At 44.7% G+C, this 22,175-nt stretch overlaps 2 protein-coding genes across 7 annotated transcripts in view; both read right to left on the minus strand.

The window, feature by feature from the left end:
* CDYL2 (chromodomain Y like 2) overlaps positions 1 to 22,175 on the minus strand; it is a 426,814-nt gene that overhangs the window by 375,040 nt on the left and 29,599 nt on the right. The window lies entirely within an intron of this gene.
* CMC2 (C-X9-C motif containing 2) overlaps positions 10,850 to 22,175 on the minus strand; it is a 40,942-nt gene continuing 29,616 nt past the window's right edge. For 5 of the 6 annotated variants that reach the window (XM_008257651.5, XM_089318822.1, XM_017342383.4 and 2 more), the window contains 2 exons: positions 15,903 to 15,974; positions 10,850 to 11,476 (listed from right to left, as the gene is read on the minus strand). In XM_008257651.5, coding sequence (XP_008255873.1) covers positions 11,390 to 11,476; positions 15,903 to 15,974 — 159 coding nt within the window. In that variant the 3' untranslated portion in view covers positions 10,850 to 11,389. The remainder of the gene's footprint in view (positions 11,477 to 15,902; positions 15,975 to 22,175) is intronic. The other variant, XM_089318819.1, reaches the window with a different exon arrangement.

A 22,175-nucleotide genomic window follows, 5' to 3' on the forward strand; every position in this document is an offset into this window, starting at 1 on the left:
TTGAGCAAAGAAGAATCATCAGTCTGAGTATTTTTCTGAGCAAAGTACACATTTCTGACAAATTGTATCTCTGTGAAATTTCTTTGTGACTCTAAGGACCTAAGACTCTTTAAAAAAATTGGAAAATTTCAAGCATTCACTAAAGAGGAGATGAACCTAACATCCAGTTTCAACAGCTGTCAACTTGTGGCTAATCTTATTTCATTGAATTCTCCCTACACCCACTTTGTTTGCTGGTACTTTAAAGTAAATCCCACACAGCTATCATCTCCCCTGTAAATACTTCAGTGCATCTTTAACTGATAAGAATGTTCTTTGAAACATAATCATAATGCCATTATCACACTTAACAAAATTACAGTTATTTCTTAACATCATCTGAAACTCAATCATCCTCAAATTTCTCCAACTGTCTCAAATATGTCTTTTCTTTAGTCTGTTTGTTCTGATCAGAATCCATGCAAAATTCATACACTGCATTTGGTGAAGTTTCTCATGTCTTTTAACCTAAAGCAGTTCCCCTCCCTCTTTTCTGTGTCCTTTCTTTGCTAAGGCCATTGGGTCATTTGTCCTATAGACGGTCACATGTTTGGATTTCTGTGGTGGCTGTGTAACCTGTTCCTCTGACTCTGGGTTCCTGTTAACTGGAAGTTAACTCGAGGCTTGATTAGATTCTGGAAAATATAAAAGTCTTTCATAGGATTTTTTTAGAGAGCCCGTAATATACAGTAGTCTCACTTTTAATGATTCATGAATTTCAAGATGGATCAGTGGGCTCAAGGTTCAATGGTCTGATTCATCCACTTTATAGCTTCCCCATCAACATTCTCTCCCACCTAATGCTTTCAAACACCCACTGGTAATTGTAAACATCACCGATCTATTATTGTGTTAGGGGCTGCAAAATACTGCTTTACTGACTCTACCTGTTTTCTTATATTTGTTATCTTGGCTCCTTCAAGGAAGAATTTTCCCTATTATTCAGCAATAAATGGGAATGAAGTGCTGATTCATACTGCAATACAAATGAACCACACACACATTACACCCAGCCAGAGTTAAACACAAAACATCACCTAGTTTTGTTATAAACATTGTCTATAGTTTTTTGGGGGGGTTTGCTATCTAGTTTCTCTGTGTTTATGTGGGGATTAGTAAAGACCCCAAAACTGTGCTTCCACGGTCACACCCTTCTTTCCCACCACTTTCTGATATACACACTTGATTTAAAGGGCACATCGTGTGTTTCCATGCACAATGTCGACAACAGGCAAATCCATACAGACAGAATATAAATCAGTGGTTGTGAGGGCTGAATAGGTGGAGGAGAATGGGGAGTGACTTGTAATCATGATAAAATATCCTACACCCAGGCTGTGGTGATCAAACTACGGAGTGCTTAAGCCAGAGAGACCCACAAAGTAACCACAGAAAGGGCAGGTTGCCTTCAAATAATTAGAGGCAATAGTTAGACTGACAACAGACTTTCCGAAACGCCAGAAGACAATTTCTTGCAAATGAGAGAAAATGGCAGTCTATACTTTCATACAGACAGCTAAAATAACACACCAGGGGAGGACAGAATTAAACATTTTCAGACAAATCCTGAAAGTTTACAACTATTCGACCTTGACTAAAATAACTGCTAAATTGTTTTTGTTTTTTCCAGAAACAGAGTAATTAAACCTAGAAGAGACCCTAAAAATACTGAATTTATGGACAAAAACAATCTCCATGCTGAGAGATTAAAAAGGAAGGAGACGTCTCTGAAACAGGAAATAGTAAGGTATGGAAAGGAAGTCTAAGTACTCGGCCGGCCGGCACTGTGGCCCAGTGGCTTACAGTCCTGGCCTGTAGCACCACTTCAAGTCCCGGCTGCTCCACTTCCATTTCTAGCTCTCTGCTACAGCCTGGGAAAGCAGTAGAAAATGGTCCAGGTCCTTGAACCCCTGCACCCACTTGGGAGACCCGGAAGAAGCTCCTGGCTTCGCATCAGCTCAGCTCTAGCCATTGCAGTCATTTGGGGAGTAAACCAGCAGATGCAAGACCTTTCTGTCTCTGGCTCTACTTTTCTCTGTAACTCTTTCAAATAAATAAAAATAAATCTTTAAAAAATAAAGTATTCAGGAAGAGCGAAGAGAGACATGCACCCCAACCTTTAACTCAAGGGTACATGTCAAAGTTAGTGGTGGGAAAAAGATGAGTGTGGTGTGGAAGCATAGGCTTTGGGTATTTCCGAAGCTCCACAATAAAAACAGAGGGGAAAAAAAATAAAAAGAAAAACAAAAATAAATAGAGAAACTGGATAGCAAAACCAAAAATGTTACAGACTTGTAACAAAACCAGGTGAGATCCACAAATCCCAAAACACAAGTATGTGAGCAGAAACCAAGAGCCACGAGATGTGCCAGGCATCAGCCTCCCTGTGGAAAGCAGCTCAGAGAAGCCCCAGGCACCTGACCCCCCAGCGCCAGGCGGGCCCCACACAGCCCACAGACACTCTCACTGCAGAGCCTGGCGCACGTCTGAGAAGAGCAGTGCAGGCTGGGAAGAGATAGCCACGTCAGCAGCGGGCGAGTAATGGGGGCCCCCAGCAGGAAGGTCTGAAGGGACTGGAGCCCCAGGAGCTCCCAACAGCCACGCTCTAGGGTTCCCGTAGGGGACAAGACCCCCACACTGAGGAACTGTAAGGAGCAGGATAAGGACAGCACGGGCGGAGACAAATGAAGGTGGGAAGGAAAAATAAATCCACAACAATCTCAGAAAGGACCAAAGCCACAGAATGGAGGGACCTGTGAGGGGTGGAAGTGTCCCCATCGAGACTCCTCCTCCAAGTGCAAAAACTGCACGGGCACAGACTGTTACCAACGTGCAAAACCCAGGGCATACCGGCCCGGTACCTTCCGGAGGTACCTGCTGGAGAGCTGCAGCCACAACAGCCAGGGGAGTGCCAACAGCAGACCGTGGGAAGTACTAAGCAGGTGCTCACTGGTTGTGCAGATAATGAAGGTGGAAGGGGGAGCGGAGTGGGCAGGGGCAGAAAGCTACTTCCTACAGCATTAAATCGTTTACCCTAACCCACGAGGGGTGAGGAAACTTGAGGAATGATTCCCAAAGCTACGCGGCACTTGGGAAGCTCCCTGCAGGACTCGTGGAAACTGCAGCTGCACGGGCTGGCCCTACAGCCGCCCGGCCTCCACCATGATCGCACCAGCAGAGTGGATGCTTCCCGGCCTGCCTCTCCCTCCACTTAGGTCAGCTCCTAACTCAAACCTCCCTGTCTAGTGGACACCTGCTCGTGTCTTGAAGGGAGCTGAGAAACACGGGGTTTGGCTGTCCAGCTGCTGCTCATTAGAAGGAAGTAGAACTGAGGTTTATCTACAAGGTCAACCAGGGAAAGGAGTGTCCTCAACCAGGCACAGGTGTCTTCTAAACACCTACTGCGCCCTTGCTCCTTATCAGTGAAATGTTAGGACTTCGTGTCCATAACAAGAGAACTCTGTGGCTTCTCTTAAACACTGTGCTGGGTGTCCTAATTAGAACAGGAAGCATAAGCATTGGAAAGGAAGAAGTAATGCAATACTGTTCCTACACAGTAGTGGCACGACTGCCTACACAGGAAAAAAACCTAAGATAATATAGACCATCAGAATTAATAAGAAAGTTCAGCAAGCTTCCTGGATAGCACATCAATACACAGAGATTAATTATGTTTCTATATATCTGTAATAAGAAATTAGAACATGTAATTTTAAAAACAGCACTTATGAACGAATCTAGCAAGAGGTATAAGATCATTATTTTAAGATCATGAAATTTTATTTAAAAACATGAAAGACCTGAATAAGCTGCAAGATAAATTATGTTTACAGACAGAAAAGCTTAACATCATTAAGAAGTATTAATAATCTAAAATCATGAGGTGTGACTTTGCAACTTCCAGTAAGTTTGAGATGCATACCTTACAATCCACAATTAAAACCCTAGGCTATTCCTTAGAGACACTTTCCCAATTTGTACAAGATGTGCAAAAACACTCACCGAAGCAGTTTACAGCAGCAGAAACTACATATCCAGGGCCAGTGTTGTGGCACAGTGGGTTAAGCCACCACTTACGATGCCGACATCCCAGACCAGAGCACCAGTTCAAGTCCTGGCTGCTCTGCTTCTGATCCAGCTTCTTGCTAATGTGTCTGGAATGCAGCAGATGATGGCTCAAGAACTTGGGCCCCTACCACCCTTGTGCGAGACCGGATGGAGTTCCTGGCTCCTGACTTTAGCTTGACTCAGTCATACTTGTTGCAGCCATTTGGGGAATGAACAACAGATAGAAGATATTTCTACCTCTCTATCTCCCTCCCTCTCTCTCTCTCTCTCCTTTCTCTATTCGCCCCCCTCGTGGCTCTGCCTCTCAAATAAATACATAAATCTTTTTTAAAATACTAGATTTCTAAGTGACCACCAATAGGAAAATGCATAAAGAAACTGTGGAACTGTCATGCAATGGAATACTATACCATGGTCGAAACAAATAAACAAGGGTTTCCTTCATCAACCTAATTTTTATGGAAAAGAGTAAGCTACAGGTGTGTGTAACATATGATGCCTCTCAGCAAGATGTTTAGACGCGTAAAATAACACACAGCTCATGGACACTGACGTACAAATGAGAAGCATGAAATCACACTTGAGAATGAAATGCATCCCAGTCAGGGTCATAGTTAGCTCTGTAAAAGCAGAAAAGGAAATGGGCTAGGGCGAGAGACAGGAGGTCTCACCTACATTTGTAGCGTGTTTGTTCCTAAAAGGCTTGAGACAAGCGTGACAATGTTAATGAGGCTGGACAGCAGCTATGCAGGTGTTCACATTCGTCTGTACACCTTTCTACAAAACTTGAAACACTTCGTTTTTTTTCAAAGTGGTGATTTTAGCAGAAAAGTAGTTCCCTCCCAAGGCGCTGTCTCCGCCTGTCTTGTCTCAGAGGTGTACACATGGAGCCAGCTTCTACCCTATCCGTGGGAGCCACTCAGCCCCCTTGCTCCCTGCTCCCCCCTCCCTGTTGTCAACCTTACTGTCAGTCTCCTGTCTTCCCGTGGCGTCAGCTGCTGGGAGATCAGACTTGAGCTGAGAGGGGAGTGCCCCTCAGGCCCGCAGTCGGGCCACCTGCTCCATCCCTGACGGCACTGAGGCAGGAAGCCACTCCCATACAGCCCCCTTTATCTCCCTTGCTACTCTTCAGGATGTATGGACCTCCTCAAGTGATCTCCTGGAGATCACAGATTACTGTAGGACTTGCGCATACCATGACCCCGTGATGTACTCCCATCTAAAGGTCGCCAGCTTCGATTTCAGGATGTGGTAGACACAGCAACGCCCTGAGTACCGTGGGTCGTGTGGTTTTGCTAAGCAGAGTGATCTCTGCTGTGTCCATTAGGCAAGTCGGTGGCATGATTTCTTATTTGGTTCAACACAAGCTCTTTCTCTGGAAAACTGACTCACTACTTTGGGCTTAAAACTCCATGGAGATTAACCTGATTTTAAACTCCATTTATGAAAGGTCAGAAATAGCTCAACTTTCTATCCTCACTCTTAAGTAAAATCATGTAGCGCTTCTTGCAATAAAGCAGTAATGAATTTGCTGTGACCAGAGCATCAGGGCTCACAGCATTTTGCAAAATTAGATTTCTCAGAAAAGCCTTGGCCGGAGCTCTTCAACTTCCAAAAGACGGCCCCTTATGATCCAAAGGGACAGCAGTTGACAAGTGAAGTAAATCTAGCCCCTACCTTGCATCCTGCCAGATGCCTTCAGAGGCGAGCTCAACTCTCTAAGGGCCTCAGCCTTCCCTTCTCTCACCTGCACCACATCCATCTCTCTCACCACTATCACCAGCACCCAGCACGGCACCAGGTGCTTGATACAGGCCACAAGGCAGCCAGTTTCTCTCCAGCCTCTGAGGCTCTGCAAGCTGGAACCTCTCAGGAAGAAAGCGTGCTTGCTCTAGAGAGGAGAAACACTGGTCCACAGTAGAGCAGGCAATCAGTGAGACCGGAGATGTGATACAAGCCAGAGGTGTTCTGAAAATGGAAGGAGCTACAACCACCCCCAGGACAGGCTTCCTTTATGGAAAGGCAGGCTGTTCAGGGAGCCAGGGAAGGGGTGAGTTGGAATGAGTTCCAGGGGTCATAGCAGCCTGGCCTTTCCTTCAGCCTCATACCGGGCCCCTCATCCCCTGCCACTCCCCTCTCAGCTGGGATCCTGCCTGAAAGAGACCATCCCCAAGTGATCCAGGGCATTCTACCAAAGGGAGGGGAATGCTTCCAACAGTCCCCTTTGGGTAGAAGAATAAAAAGGTTGACAGGCCCTTCCTTTGTGTCAGATAACTTGCTGTTCCATACAACTCAACAAATCCTCACTGTAACCCTATGTGACAGCTACTGTCACTGGGTTCAATCAGTTTAACCATAACCATTCTTCACCCAGTAACCAGAAAGATCCTTATACAACATAAACAAGTAGATCATAACCAATCCCTTGAAACTTAATGGCTTTCTACTACTTGCTACAGGTCCCACCTGTCTCCGTATCTCACTCCCCCCTCGCCTTTGCTCTCTCTGGCCAGCTCCACAGCTTTTTCTCTTTCTCGCACTCCCTTCCTAGAGGGAATGGGAATGGTCGATGGGGCTCACACGTGTGTTATCTTGTGTACGTTATCTCGTAAGGATCAGGAACAGCTGGAAGGCTCAGCGAAGATCTTACATTAAAGGCAGCATGGGGCCGGCGCCGTGGCTCACTTGGCTAATCCTCCACCTGTGTTGCCGGCATCCCATATAGGCACTGGGTTCTAGTCCTGGCTGTTCCTCTTTCAGTCCTGCTCTGCTGTGGCCCGGGAGGGCAGTGGAGGATGGCCCAAGTGCTTGGGCGCCTGCACCCGCATGGGATACCAGGAGGAAGCACCTGGCTCCTGCCTTCGGATAGGCGTAGCTCCGGCTGTAGTGGCCATTTTGGAAGTGAACCAACGGAAGGAAGACCTTTTTCTCTCCCTCTCTCACTGTCTAACTCTAGCTGTCAAAAAAAAAAAAAAAAAAAAACTATAAAATGTTAAAAAAAAAAAAAAAAAGGCAGCGTGTTGGGAGGTGGGGTAGGGCTTCCTGGCAACTGAGCGTTATTTGGGGAGGGGGCTCAGACTACAGCAAGAAGAGCAGTTTCTGCTCTTGGACCCTTGATTGAACCTCAACACTCCTGATACTCAATAATCAAGGTAATATATTCTTATCAGTGAAGGTGGCTCCTTACAACCAGGACTAGGCGATCTGAGGACAGGAAGCTGAGACCCAAATGGGATGGAAATCAACACAAAACAAAAACCCCAAGCCAAACTGCTCTCATAGTCACAGAATTTTGTACAGCAAAACATTGGCTCCCACAAATTTAGTGCTCAAGCCTGATGTCTTATGGACACAAGGGTAAGCAAGTAATTGAACCCAACCTCCTCATATCAGAAGTAAAGAGCTCAAGTCCAGAGAGGCTGAGCACCATGGCAGAAGTCACACAGCTAGGTAACAACTTATAGACAACCCACGCCTGTCTTTGCAATTTCAAACAGTCCCTGGGATAACTGACAAGGTATGGTGACTGCAGCAAACAGTGCTGGGGACAAGAGGCATCTGAACTCCCGTGCCCTGCTCCAGGCTTCGAATCCAACCATCACGTCAGAGGCTTCGTTTGCTTCCTACACCCTCCCGGCGGCACAGTTATTCACTCTTGGACAAAGTGAACTGCCCAGGAGCCTGTTAGAATTCCAGTGGCCGGGATCTGAGCTGCTGTCACGGAAGTCTCACTGTAGCGCGACTGCAGGTTCCAGGTACTTTCAACTGACAAAGGGCCGCAGCTGGGAAAGGTGGCTCAGTGGGAAACCCACTGATACAAAGTTCCTCCCAGCCCGGTGCACACAGCTCTTCCCAAGTCCACCCGCAGTGACGTCTGTCACACTGGGAGTATTTACAACATGGAAGATGGCAAACACTATAAATTAGTGCCTTCTTGGTGTGTGTGTGTGTGTGTGTGTGTGTGTGTTCTGAGAGCCAATCTAGTTATTAAAGATCCACCAAAGTATCCCTGGCCATAGGTGGCCAGATTAGTGTGTCCGATAGTCTGGTCCCCAGAGAACAAGAAACAGACGTGGTGCTGCTGCTTCGTTGTGGAACAAACAGCACTGCTTCCTGCACAAGTATTTGCTGCTCTCTGCAAAGACTACATCCTCCATGGTGCTGCAAATTTTCAATTTCTGATTTGCAGAGTAAAATAAATCACGGTCAGCATGGGCAGTGAATCTCATCACCTTGCGCATCTTTAGCTATAAATTAACCCTCTCTCTTTTCTGGCACTTTTTTGGATACACACCCATTCCCACATGTCACCAACATTTCTGACTTCTGACTTGGCAAGAAGACCCTCCTCACCTTACACTGCCCTTCCCTACGGAGACAAGCTTTCCAAATGAGCCAGCACCCTCCAGCTTCCCTTCCCACATCACCCAAACGACAGATGACAGAGGAACCGAATCAACTGGCACCTCGGGCTTTACTTTGATCCATGACACCACTGCCTCTGTGACATTCGTGGCACAGTGCTCTGTAACGGTTCCCCGTCTACTTCTTGGTCTGCTTCTTCCCCCATATATAACCAGGTGCCTTCTCCTACCCCTAAATATTTCATGTAAATACATAGAAGACCCACATAACTGCCAGTTGTAGATACTTCTGAAGGGTCAAGTGGTACAAGGATTGAAGGATGATACTTATCTTTTGTTCTGTAAAACCTGTAAGTCATTTGAGTGTCCCATAAGAGAGGTACTCACATATGACTTATATAATTCTTAGAAAATGAAGTGACCGGGACCAGCACTGTGGCATAGCAGGTAAAGCCACCGTCTGCAGAGCCAGCATCCCATATAAGCACCGGTTCAAGTCCCGGCTGCTCCAATTCCGAGCCAGCTCTCTGCTAACATGCTTGGGAAAAGCACTAGAAGATGGCCCACATTCTTGGGCCCTACACTCACATGGGAGACCCAGATGAAGGGCCTCGCACAGCCCCGGCTGTTGCAGCCATTTGGTGAGTAAACCAGTAGATGGAAGATACCTCTCTCTCTCTGCTTCTCCTTCCCTATAACTGAGTTTCAAATAAATAATCTTTTTTTAAGATTTATTTTATTTATTTGAAAGAGTTACGGAGGTAGAGACAGAGAAAGGTCTTCTGTCCACTGCTTCACTCCTCAGATGGCCGCAATGGCTGGAGTTGAGCCAACCTGAAGTCAGGAGCCAGGAGCTTCTTCCAGGTCTCCCACATGGGTGCAAGGGCCCAAGGACTTGGGTTGTCCTCTGCTGCTTTCCCAGGTGCATTTAGCAGGGAGCTGGATCAGAAGTGGAGCAGCCAGGACTCAAACTGGCATACATATGGCATGCCAGCACTGAAGGCAGGGCTTTACCCCACTGCACCACAGCGCTGGCCACATAAGTAAATCTTTAAGTAAAAGAAAATGAAGCACTCCCCAAAGTCTTTGCTATATAAAACAACTCCCGTGATGGGCTGTCAACCTTGGCCTGCCGTCTGCATGCTGACACCTCCAATTTCATTCCAGCCTATGCAACTCTCATGAGCTCCAGATCACAGCAGCCTGTAACTGACATCCACCTGAATCTTCTGCACCCAAGTCACCTCACCAGTACTCCTTGCCCCTCAAGGGCACATCAAATGTCTGAGACACCCTAGATTCCTCCTGAAACCCTACACTCTGTCATATTGATTCCATCTTCAAATTGCCCCAAATTTAGTCAGTCCTTTTGACACCCAAAGCTACTTCTTTAACTCAGGCCCTCATTTGCCACCTGAGTTAGGACAAAAATCTAAAAACCTAAAATTGGTCTCCCTGGGGTGTAATCTTCCTTCCCCTCCAATTTGTCCCCCAACATACAGCCAGAAAAATCTTACTAAAATACGAATTGAAATATCATCACCCTTCCAACTCAGCCCTCACCCTAAGTCCCTAATTGTCACTTTAAAATCTACAACAGCTTACCCCAGCATCTGAGATACAATTCTAATGGGATTCAAAGCTGTTTCCTTCCATCAGCTCCCACATTCCAGCCACATTAAATGAACTGAAGGTTCCAGAATGCATCCCATTTCACTGTCCAAGGTCACCTTTGCTAACTAAGCTGCTTCCTTGGAAGGGCTCCTACTTCCTAAGGGCTGGGCATGGATGACCTTTCTGTTTCCCATGACATCTCCCTAATCCTGCCACTTCCATGATTATGGTTGTCTATGTAACAGTCACCTTGTCAGTCTGCTACAAGATTCTAAATGTAAAATGTCTCATTTGTGTACCTACACAGTGTGACCCTCAAGGAGACTGAGTAAATCCTCCACAACCTATCTCAGAAGCAACCTCTCAAATATGGTTCTCCCTAGCCCTTCGTGTCTGGTCGTGTCTGTTGTAACTGACATGCTAAGCAAATGTCCAGCTTCTGTGTTCAATGAGGAGATACCTTGTGAAACACCAACACCAACGAGGCCTCAGGCTGGACATTACATACAGAATCCCACCTGAAGAAGCCCACCATTCAGCCTGACCTTTGACACCTTGACACCTTATGTGACAAGACCAAGTCCTGAACTGCTGGTCACAGGTCTTGGAAGCATCTGACAGCAAGAATCCTGGAAAGATGACTGCTGGAGCTGCTAACAGGAGGAGGAGCCTTTTCAGGCCTTCGCTTGATGCCCAAGAATTAACTGGCACTCAAGGTGGGCGCACTCAACCCAACAGGGAAGCAAAATGGTCCAAGACTTAAATTCTAACCAGATGCAGTTTTATTAATGCTAATATAAACATTCGATATTTTAGAAAACAGCTCTTTAAAAACAATAACATGGAGCATTTTCATATAGTCAGTGTGGCAAGGATTACCACCAAAATTCTTGTTGTTCCAGCTTGTGTCTTCAATGTTTATGCTTCGTAATTGCCATATTGTGAAAAAGGGAAGCCAAACAGCTCCATTTTGCCCTAATTCCAGGAGAGTCCAAGACAAAGGAGAAACAATGATTCAAACAAAGTATTTTATTGAAGGAGATAAGTTACTCAAATATTAACTGGCTGCAGACAAAGGAAAGAAACATGGTGGAAGCTGGGTTTGTCAAGAGAAGAGAGATGGTACTGGAGACTCTGCCCGACAGATATTCAGAATCCAGGTTTTCGTGTTTCTCCATGATTCCGTTTCCACAGGACACTTTCCAGTCAGAGGATTCTTGAGACCAAATGAGACAGGACTGTTTTGGCTCTCAAACCAGAGTCTCAAGTCTTCTCTCTGCCAAGGCATTCAGTGAAAACAAGATTTATTTTTCAGATTCCTCTGGAGCATTAGAAAGTCTCTTTCTCATTGCATTGCCATGCTCCCTGCTCTTCATCCTCTTCTGCATATACTGGAAGGAAGAGGGGGAGAGAAAAGTCAGCAGATTACATCACCATTACATCAGTTAAGTTAAATAATAAATGTTTTCATGGACAAAATTCTTGTCTTTTATTTCACTGAACCTAAGATAGCCAACAGTGACCTTAGAGGACAGATACCTAGTACCACTTCATTCAGCATAATACAGCATCTACATCCTCATAGGCAGATAAACATTTGTCAAATCAATTTCCTCCCAAAACAAGAATTCGATCACTGTCTAAAATGGATGAGCTGCCCCCCAGCCTCTGCTGAGCACTTCTAGTGACAAGGGCCCACTACCATGACAGATCGCGTGTTCTTGTTCCAACATTTACATTGAATCAGAAAGTATTTCCCTGTAAATCTCCTATTGTCTTCTACAAGTGTGTCTTCTTGCCTGCTAGATCTTAAACTACCTTACTACAGAGAACCCACTCACTCTCTGCTTTTCAGGCTGAACACTGATGGTTTCTATGAGTGTTCCACAGAGCACAGCTTTTGTCTTCTGACAGTTTATCTATAAAAAGACTTTTATTTTAGAAAGCACTTTGATGTTCCGTATAAAAAATCCCAAACAGCATCAAACATAGTGCTCTAAATGTAGTCTAACAGACATGGATTACAGTGGGCTAGTCCTCACGACCTGGTCACATCATATTTCTGTATTTATGAGAGTCAAAGGCTCTTAGCAACCACATAATCCTCAGCTCCTATGGAAATTTACAGTCAGCTGAACCAAGACTGTTTCACCAAGAACAGACCTCACACCTGGTTCTGCCTCAACTCTTAGGTTTCTATATCCACTGGCTCTAAGTGCAGGTTAGCACAGAGTCTAGCACTTAAAAAAAGCACTCAGATTCCCTCAAAGTGTTACTAATCTATGTCTGAAGCAGAGAAATTTGAATGTGTTTATACATGCACATATTTATATGCTGACAGTATGCACACCAATACAGATTTTAAGGCGGATAAGTTTTCCCCTGGATAGAGAAGGAAAAGATGAAAAGTAAATTCTAACAGAGGGGCAAGCATTGTGGTGTAGTGGGTAAAGCCGCTGCCTACAAAACTGGCATCGCATCTGGGCACCAGTTTGAGTTCTGGCTGCTCCACTTCCAATTCAGCTCCCTGCTGATGTGCCTAGGAAAGCAGCAGAGGATGGCCCAAGTTCTTGGATCCCTGCACCCATGTAGGAGACCTGGAAAAAGCTCCTGGCTCCTGGCTTCAGCCTTAGCTGGCCAGCCCTAGCCTTTGTGGCCATTTGGGGACTGAGCCAGCAAATGGAAGATCTCTCTGTCTCTGTAACTATGCCTTTCAAGTTAATAAATAAATAAATAAATCTTTTTTAAAAAAATTCAACTAGAAGAAGCCAAGAGTATGTGAACATTTGACCATCAATGTCTTTTAGGAGCTGGAGAAACAAAAGTCACAGAGAAGAAAGATTAGTGGCAGGAACTTAACTGGAACGTCTTCCCCTACCCCTGAGGCTGAACTGTGTGGAGATTCGAGACTGAGTTTTCTTTACTCTCATGGGCCAGTAACTTCATATAACGAATCGGGCTGGTTAATCTTTAAGAAGTTTTTCTAGGTCAAAAGTTGAGGATGCTACAAATCTTTAGGAATGATAGTTTTCAAACTTTTTTTTTTCTCTCATATCAAAAAGCTACTTTCAATTACAGATGAGTCATCATGTCCCTTCAACTCAAATCATTCTTAGTATCTGTCATACATTAAATTTCCTCCTAAGAGTGTTGGCACGGGCCGGCGCCGTGGCTCAATAGGCTAATCCTCCACCTTGCGGCGCCGGCACACCGGGTTCTAGTCCCGGTCGGGGCGCCGGATTCTGTCCCGGTTGCCCCTCTTCCAGGCCAGCTCTCTGCTATGGCCAGGGAGTGCAGTGGAGGATGGCCCAGGTGCTTGGGCCCTGCACCCCATGGGAGACCAGGAGAAGCACCTGGCTCCTGGCTCCTGCCATCGGATCAGCGCGGTGTGCCGGCTGCAGCGGCGGCCATTGGAGGGTGAACCAACGGCAAAGGAAGACCTTTCTCTCTCTGTCTCTCTCTCTCACTGTCCACTCTGCCTGTCAAAAATAATTTAAAAAAAAAAAAAAAAAAAAGAGTGTTGGCACGAATAGACCCAAAACACTACCCTAGAACACGGAGAGACACATGAGACCATCAGGGCTCTATCTTTAATCACTTATCCTGGATGGCCCCCGGCAATCAGGCTGGGAGGAGGATCATAAAGGTAAGTTTTCTGAAGATAATACTTTACAGCAGGCCAACAAAATATATGTGAAGCCATCTCCAAAGGAATTCACGAAGGTCCCGGAATTTTAAAAGAAAAAAAAAGGCTGAACATAAAGTTACTGACAAAACGCCACCCAACAATACAGATGGAATGGAAAGTCAACTAACCAAAAAACAAACCAACTAAGAGGACAAAAACAAGGATGCTGCAGAAGTAATACTAATGATTATTTCAATATGAAGAAAAAAAGAAGGGATATGGCTCACAGAGAGGCTTGGAAAAAAGTGGCCAAACCCTCATGGAATGAAGGATTCTGATGAGAAAGGAAGGAGGGAGCAGAAGGAAAATTTCTGAATCAAGTATTTAGGAGTGGAAGGGAAATAAATGAGCACAGGCTCAGAGGATTAGAGTGAAAGAACAGAAAGAAAAACATTCATGGAGGCTGGCGCCGTGGTACAGTAGGTTAATCCCCTGCCTGCATAGCCAGCATCCCATAAGGACACTGGTTCAAGTCCCAGCTGCTCCTCTTCCAATCCAGCTCTCTGCTATGGCCTGGGAAAGCAGTAGAAGATGCCCCAAGTCCTTGGGCCCCTGCACCCATGTGGAGACCTGGAAGAAGCTCCTGGCTTCTGGCTTCAGTTCAGCTCAGCTCCGGCCATTGTGGCCATTTAGGGAGTGAACCAGTGGATGGAAAACGTTTCCCTCTGTCTCTCCCTCTCACTGTCTGTAAATCTACCTCTCAAATAATAGAAAAGAAAAGAAAAATTTATGAAAGAGATAATGAAGCAATAAAAAAACTACAAAGAGGACCTAGAAAATAAGTCATGGAGAAAACAAGCAAATCTGTATGAAAACAAAAACAAACTCAGACAAAATTAAAATATCTACAACATTGTACCAAATAGTCACTAACGGAGCTCGGGACCAGCTAGAGAGAAAATCTCCTACGAAGATCTAATCACCAAAGCAATAGCAAAATTACTGAACTATATGAGGGAAAAAATGTCAATATAGGAGAAAAGCTATCTTATACAACCAAAAGCATGTGGCAAACCAATAAACAAACAGCTATATCAAATAAAACAGTATGGGTTTTATTTTGTCATAAGCTTACTTTCCTTACTAACAGGAACACGGCCCTGGGTTTAGTTTCTAGTCTTCATATGTGAAGAAAAACTGTTTCCAAAAATCATACTAATGCAGGCACACATTTCACAGAACTCCAGAGTCCTTCAAACAGTAAAGATAAGCATCACACTGGAAAGGGATTCCAGGGAGAAAAAGAAAGCCTCACAGTGGAAAACACACAAAATATAGGAAGATTTTGGACAACATCAAATTCCATACTTAAGCCTTTCAATCCAAGACTAACAAAAAAAAAAAATCCAAAATGCAGAAGAAGAAAAATGGAATTCAGCCTTTTAGACATGATATATTCTAAGTGTTTTTCTCTCTTCTTGGTCTTCACATATTTTTAAAAGGCTCTGGACACAGAATAAACTGATGCAAAGAAAGAGAAATGAAATTACATTTCCTTTCAAAAGTTTAATATGCATTCTGCTTGGTTAGCAGTACCTGGAAAAAAAGAACCAGGCACCTGGCCATTTGCCTGAGTCTAAGCCATAGCCTACAGCCATATTCAGGAGCTGACAGTCTTCCCAAACAAATCAAACTAAATCCCTACCAAGTGCACACAGCAAATTTAAACTATTAAACCACAACCACATTTACACCATGAAAGCTGGGAAGAGCCTAAGTCTAGCCTCCCTATTTTATATAAGGAAACTGAGGCCCAGAGAGATTGTCACCTGCTAATGAGCTAGCAACTCATTCACATACATCTGCTGACCAGAGATTCAATTTTCCAAAGCTTAAAGTTCATCAGGATGAGTTACCATGACTATAACAAGGAAGTTTTCATCATTTGAGTACACAGCAAAAGAACAGTGATGTTCTCAAACTGTCCCCAGAAAAAGCTTTAATTCCTCTTGGTTTTAGAGGGAGATTAGATGGAGATGAAGATAGAGGTAGAGACAGATGAGAGGGGAGGTGTCAATTCTCTGTTATACTAAAATTGTGGGAGAGTAGATTTTTAATAATGGCAACAATATATGTAACATTCAAAAATGTTTTGTTCAGCTATTTCCATCCTTCAACATTTTTCTTACCTCATTCTTCAAACATTTTCTCATTTCCCGATCAAGATCGTTGCAATGACCAAAAAATTTCAGAATGTTGTGCTAGAAGGAAGAAAAAGGGTAAAATATTTCATCCCAAAATATGCCAACACCCCTGGCACACAGAATTTAAGTACCTATTCCTATGAGAATGAGTTCACTGTGGCACTTTGTTAGTAAGCAAATAACAGTTAAATCATAACATAAAAATAAAATCAAAACATAAAAATAAACAGCCTTATTCTGGTCCTTCCTAAAACTGAGGATTAAATGCTCTATAGGTAGAAACAGAAATCAACACCTTTTCCTGGATAAAAAGAGAGGCTTACTAAACCACTAACACGTCACAGAGACACAGCAGAAAGAAGCATGTTAAAAGCTATTATGGCTAGTTGTAGCAATCTGCAACGTGGCCCCATATATCACTAGCAAAAACTTGATCCTATAAACAAGGTTGTTTAATAAGATGCTTGGTACCACAGTTGTTTTCTCATTTGCGCCCAAAGCATCAGCAGACACACAGCGCTACCAACAGACGGCCTGTCCAGACCACAGATGTAAGCCACTAGCTCACAATACAGAAAATCTGTTTCCGAAGTTGAAGTCAGCTTTGTTGAAAAAACAAAACTAAGTCTCCCAGCGATTCCAAGTGCAATGACTATCTTACCATCACAGCAAAAAGAATGAGTGCTCTAAAGCAGGTTAAGATGAAGCCAGAAGCTAGAACCTGAATTTTAGTGGGAACATAATTAGTGCATGTGCCCTTCATGATTTTTAAGGGCAAGCAGGAGAGCATGGTGATCTGCTATAATGACATGCCACAAATGCTGAAGTCATAGTTCTAATAGATATACTTTTTCCTTTCCTTCCTAATTATGGCTTTCATGGAAACCACAAAACACATAACCAGTAACCTATGCCTCGTGCTATTTCTTTTTTTTGCACTTTACTGCTACCTTAGAAAAGCATTTTTCAGGCTCACATTAAATAAATGGTTAGTCTTCCTGACATGCATTTAAGATAAAGATCTCCTATTTCTTACCTAATGGCCTTTTCAAGTATAAATGTTTCTTATGTATTTTTCCTAAACTACTTCTTTTAAAACAGAGACAATGCAATGTTGACTCCTCCTAGTTGAGCAGAGAGAACAGAAGAATTAGATTTTTAGGATGCAGGACAGGATCTCACAGTTTACTGTTATCCATATAATCCCACACCCATATATCTAAACTAAATATTTCCTTTATCCTCAACATTAATGAATCTCAAATGAGAATTACACTTTTGTGGGGCCAGCACTGTGGTGTAGTAGGTTAAGCATCCACCTGTGCTGCTGGCATCCCATATGGGCGCCGGTTTGAGTCCTGGCTGTTCCACTTTTGATCCAGCTCCCTGCTGATGGCTTGGGAAAGAAGCAGTAGATGGTGCTTGGGCCCCTGCACTGACATGGGAGACACAGAGTAAGATCCTGGCTCCTGGCTCTGGACTGGCTCAGCTCCAGCTGTTGTGTCCACTTGGAGAGTGAACCAGTGGATGAAGACTTCTCTGTCTCTGCCTCTCCCTTTCTCTCTCTGTAACTATGCCTCTTAGGTAAATAAATAAATCTTTAAAAAAGAATTATGGCCAACGCCGCGGCTCAATAGGCTAATCCTCTGCCTAGCAGCGCTGGCACACCAGGTTCTAGTCCTGGTCGGGGCGTCAGATTCTGTCCCGGTTGCCCCTCTTCCAGGCCAGCTCTCTGCTGTGGCCAGGGAGTGCAGTGGAGGATGGCCCAAGTGCTTGGGCCCTGCACCCCATGGGAGACCAGGATAAGTACCTGGCTCCTGCCATCGGATCAGTGCGGTGCACAGGCCGCAGCGTGCCAGCCATGGCGGCCATTGGAGGGTGAACCAACGGCAAAAGGAAGACCTTTCTCTCTCTCTCTCTCACTGTCCACTCTGCCTGTAAAAAAAAAAAAAAAAAAAAAAAAAAAAAAAAAAAAAAAAAAAAAAAATTTATGCATTTGTGCCATTATGTAAAATATGTTTAACCCAAAGTGCCCCAGTGAAACAAACTGATACAAGAAATGCCTGTGGGTTGAAATTCTCTTATGCACACTAGGCAGAAGTTTCCACCGCCTGCTGCCCAGGGAACCAAACCAGCTGAGCATCTGATCACTGGATACCAGTGAGCCCTTCCCTTGGAGAACACTGTCCCAGCTGCTAGCAACGCAACGTGAGCAAGGTGGACCTGGGCCTTACTCTCACGGCACAGTCGGGGGAAACACTAGTGAAGGCACTGCCATAAAGCAGTGGTGTAGATCAGGACCCTTACAGGTTCCTAAGACCTTTTCAGGGGATGCGCACAGTGAAAACTACTTTCCCACTAAGTCAAAGGCCTCATTCGTTGAGTTTAATTTCTTCTCGGATGAGTCCAGTAGACTTTTCCAGAGGCTACCTGAAGCGTAATATCACAACTGAAAGGAGAGGCAGCTATGAGATCACAGCTGTCTTCTATTTATTTGGACATAAGAGACAACTGCCAAGATGCAAAAGCTAGGCCATTCTTTTCACTGTTTTTCCATTTTGAGAAATAAAATAATTACGAAAAATGTCAACATTAATTAAAATAGATTCACTTTTAAAATTGCTCAGCTTTCATTTATAATTCACCCAGTATTAGTAGGTATCACCAACATAAACAAAAGCTCTTTGGGGTCCTTAACAATGCTTAAGAGAGTAAAGGAATCCCAAGACCAAGAAGAGTGAGAATACCTGCCATGCAGTAGGAAATGTATCAGACATGGCGCTGTGAAAGACGGAGCGACTGTGCCAAAAGAAGCCACGCCAGGAAAGAGGGATGAAATGGCCAATCAGGCTGAGGAAAACCTCAGGAAAAGGTACAGCCTGGTTTAGCAAATCTAAGTGGAAACAGTGAGAAATGTTCTAGGTTCTGCAAAGGAAAAAGCAAGTACAGAGGGGAGAAACAATGTCCCCAGGGTGGCTGTAGGAAAGCACACAGGAATAACAGGGAGGGAGTAGTGGGAGAGTGGTGAAGGCTAAGGAGCTCTGATGGGACCAGTTTTGTTAAGACTTTGAAACACAAAGCAAGGAATTTAAATTTCTGTCTGGGGTGGGGGTTGTACGCAGCATGTTAAGCCACCATTTGGAATACCCACGTCCCTTACAGGAGTACCTGGGATGCAGTCCAGCCTCTACTTCCAATCCAGCTTCCTGCTCACGCATCTGGGAGGCAGTAGATAAAGGTCCAAGTACTTGGGTTCCTGCCACATTGGTAGGAGACCTAGATGGAGTTTCTGACTCCTGCTTTCAGCCTGCCCCAGTTCAGCTGTTGCAGTGGCTCAGGAAGTGAACCAGTGGACAGAAGATATATCTCTTTGTCACTCTGCCTTTCAAACAAATAAGTCTAGATTTTTTTTTCTCTATAGGCCCAAGAAGGCCATTTAAGAGGAGCAATGATTGATTAAACTTACTTTTCAAAGATCACTCTAGATGCAGTGTGGAGAGTAGATTTGGACAAAGAGGACAAAATGGTCAGGAAACCAGATGGAAGTCATTTACAGGTGGCCTGAGATGGATACCCTTGGCTTGGACTACATTAGAGGCATTGGCAATAGAGTGATGAACAGAGAAAGGAGGGCCCTTGGTGAGTGCTCACACATCAGGAATTAAAGATGACCCTGGTCTCTGGCTCACACAAGTAAATTTCATCCACTAAAATAGAAAGAAGAGGTTTTTAAAAAGACATAATGGTGGGAATTTGCCCTATTGGTTAGGATGCCTGCATTCCACATTGTAGCCTCTGGTTGGATACCAGCTCAACACAGGCCTCCAGAGCCTGACTCCAACTTCCTACTTTGGAGACCCTAGGGTAGCAGTGATGGCTCAAGTAGCTGGGTTCCTGCTTAAGGCCTGGATTGAGCAGAAACCCAGGAATAAGTTCTTGCTCCAGGCATTTGGGAAGTAAGCCAGCAGATGAGACCTTTCTCTCTCCCCCTCCTTCTCTCTCTCTCTCTCTCTCATACAAAGATATGATAGACAGAAGTTGAGCCTGGACGTGTTGAGTTTATTTGTGGAACTATGTAATTGAGATAAACAGACTTGGAACTCAGAAACCTGAGCCAGAGATAAGGAGATCTGAATTACGGAAACCACCGTAGCAACAAACGAATTTTTCCAGGAAGGTGTAGCCTGAAAAACAGGCTTAGAAAGGATCCTGCCAAGGAAGCTGAAGAGTGGCCAAAGGAACATGGGGAGAACCAGGGAAAAGAAGGCTATAGGAGAAGTTTGTGGAATCCTGTCTTGAGAAGGAATCAAACACTGCCTGGGAGAAAAGTGAGCTAACAACTGAAAATGCCCACTCAATGGAGCAACAATACCGTCAGACTGATGTCATGTTAGTTATCTTAAAGACTAAAGGCAGGGAGGGAGGGAGGCAGAGAGAGAAACACACACAGAGATCTCTCATCTGCTGGTTAACTCTCCAAATACCTGCACAATTAGAGCTGAACCAGGCCAAAGCCAGGACCTGGAAACCAAATTCTGGGGTAGCAGGACACCTGCTGCTTTGCAGGGTGTGCAATAGCAGGAAGCTAAAATCACGAACGGAGCTGGGACTCGAACCCACACACTCCAATATGCAATAGTGGCATCTCAAGTGGTATCTAAACTGTATGCCAAATTCCCGTCCCCACTGGCCATTTTAGGACCCCAGTAAAGGTAGAAGCCAAACTTGAAAAGAGGAGAAAACAAGTAATCTTTCAACAGTTTGCTCTGAAAGGCAAACAAACAATTTTAGAAGGCTGGGAACATGGGAAGGGATTTATGTATTAATTTTCTCAGGGCAGAAAAGATGTGGGCATTTTAAAATGCTACTAATAGGAAGAAGACAAAGGAAAAAATGAAGATATGGGGCCAGCGCTGGGCACAGCGGGTTAACACCCTGGACTGAAGCACCCACTTCCCATATGGGTGCCAGTTCGAGACCCAGATGCTCCACTTCCGATTCGGCTCTCTGCTATGGCCTGGGAAAGCAGTAGAAGATGGCCCAAGTCCTTGGGGCCCTGCACCTGTGTGGGAGACCTGGAAGAAGCTCCTGGCTCCTGGCTTCAGATTGGCCCAGCGCCAGCCATTGTGGCCAACTGGGGAGTGAACCATCAGATGGAAGACCTCTCTCTGCCTTTCCTCTTTCTGTGTAACTCTGACTTTCAAATAAAATAAATAAGGAAGTAAAAAGAAAAAAAAAACATAATCTTAGAAAAAATTAACAAAAAAGAAAAAGTGAAAATATTAAAAAAAATGCTGGAGGGGGCTGGTGCTGTGGTACAGTAGACTAAAGCCTCCACCTGTAACACCAGCATCCCATATGGGCGCTGGTTTGAGTCCCGGCTGCTCCTTTTCTGATCCAGCTCTCTGCAATAGCCTGGAAAAGCAGTGGAAGATAGCCCAAGTGCTTGCATCCCTGCACCTATGTGGGAGACCCAGAAGAAGCTTCTGGCTCCTGGCTCTGGCTTCGGAACAGTCCAGCTCCGGCTGCTGCGGCCACTGAAGGAATCAACCAGCAGATGGAAGACCTCTCTGTCTCTCGCTCTCTCTGTAACTCTACCTCTCAAAATAAATAAGGGCCGTCACCTGCACTGCCGGCATCCATGTAGGCACTGGTTGAGTCCTGGTTGCTTCTCTCCTATCCAGTCTCCGCTTTGGCCCGGGAAAGCAGTGGAAGATGACCCATCATAGGGGCCAGTGCTGTGGCGCAGTGGGTTAACGCCCTGGCCTGAAGCGCCAGCATCCCATATGGGCGCCAGTTGTAGTCCTGGCTGCTCCTCTTCCAATCCAACTCTCTGCTATGGCCTGGGAAAGCAGTAGAAGATGGCCCAAGTCTTTGGGCCCCTGCACCCACGTGGGAGACCCAGGAGAAGCTCCTGGCTTCGGATCGGCTCAGCTCTGGCCATTGAACCCATTTGGGGAGTGAACCAGCGGATAGAAGACTCTCTCTCTCTCTCTCTCTCTGTCTCTGCCTCTCTGTAACTCTTTCAAAAAAAGTAACATAAATCTTAAAAATATTTTTTTAAAAAATGCTGTATAAACTCAACTGATCTCTGGGAGACAGAATAAAAGGTATTTTTTATTTGTATTATACTTGCCCAGGCTTTTATACTATCTACAATGATATGTATTACTTTATAAAACAGAAAAAAATACATAACAAGTTTCCATAGCTTTAAAAAAAACAGCTGCTCTAAATTCTGTATTCTAACTTAGATAA

This window comes from Oryctolagus cuniculus, chromosome 18, assembly GCF_051225735.1.
Source record: "Oryctolagus cuniculus isolate XC-2025 breed Fujian yellow rabbit chromosome 18, ASM5122573v1, whole genome shotgun sequence".
Taxonomy (NCBI): domain Eukaryota; kingdom Metazoa; phylum Chordata; class Mammalia; order Lagomorpha; family Leporidae; genus Oryctolagus; species Oryctolagus cuniculus.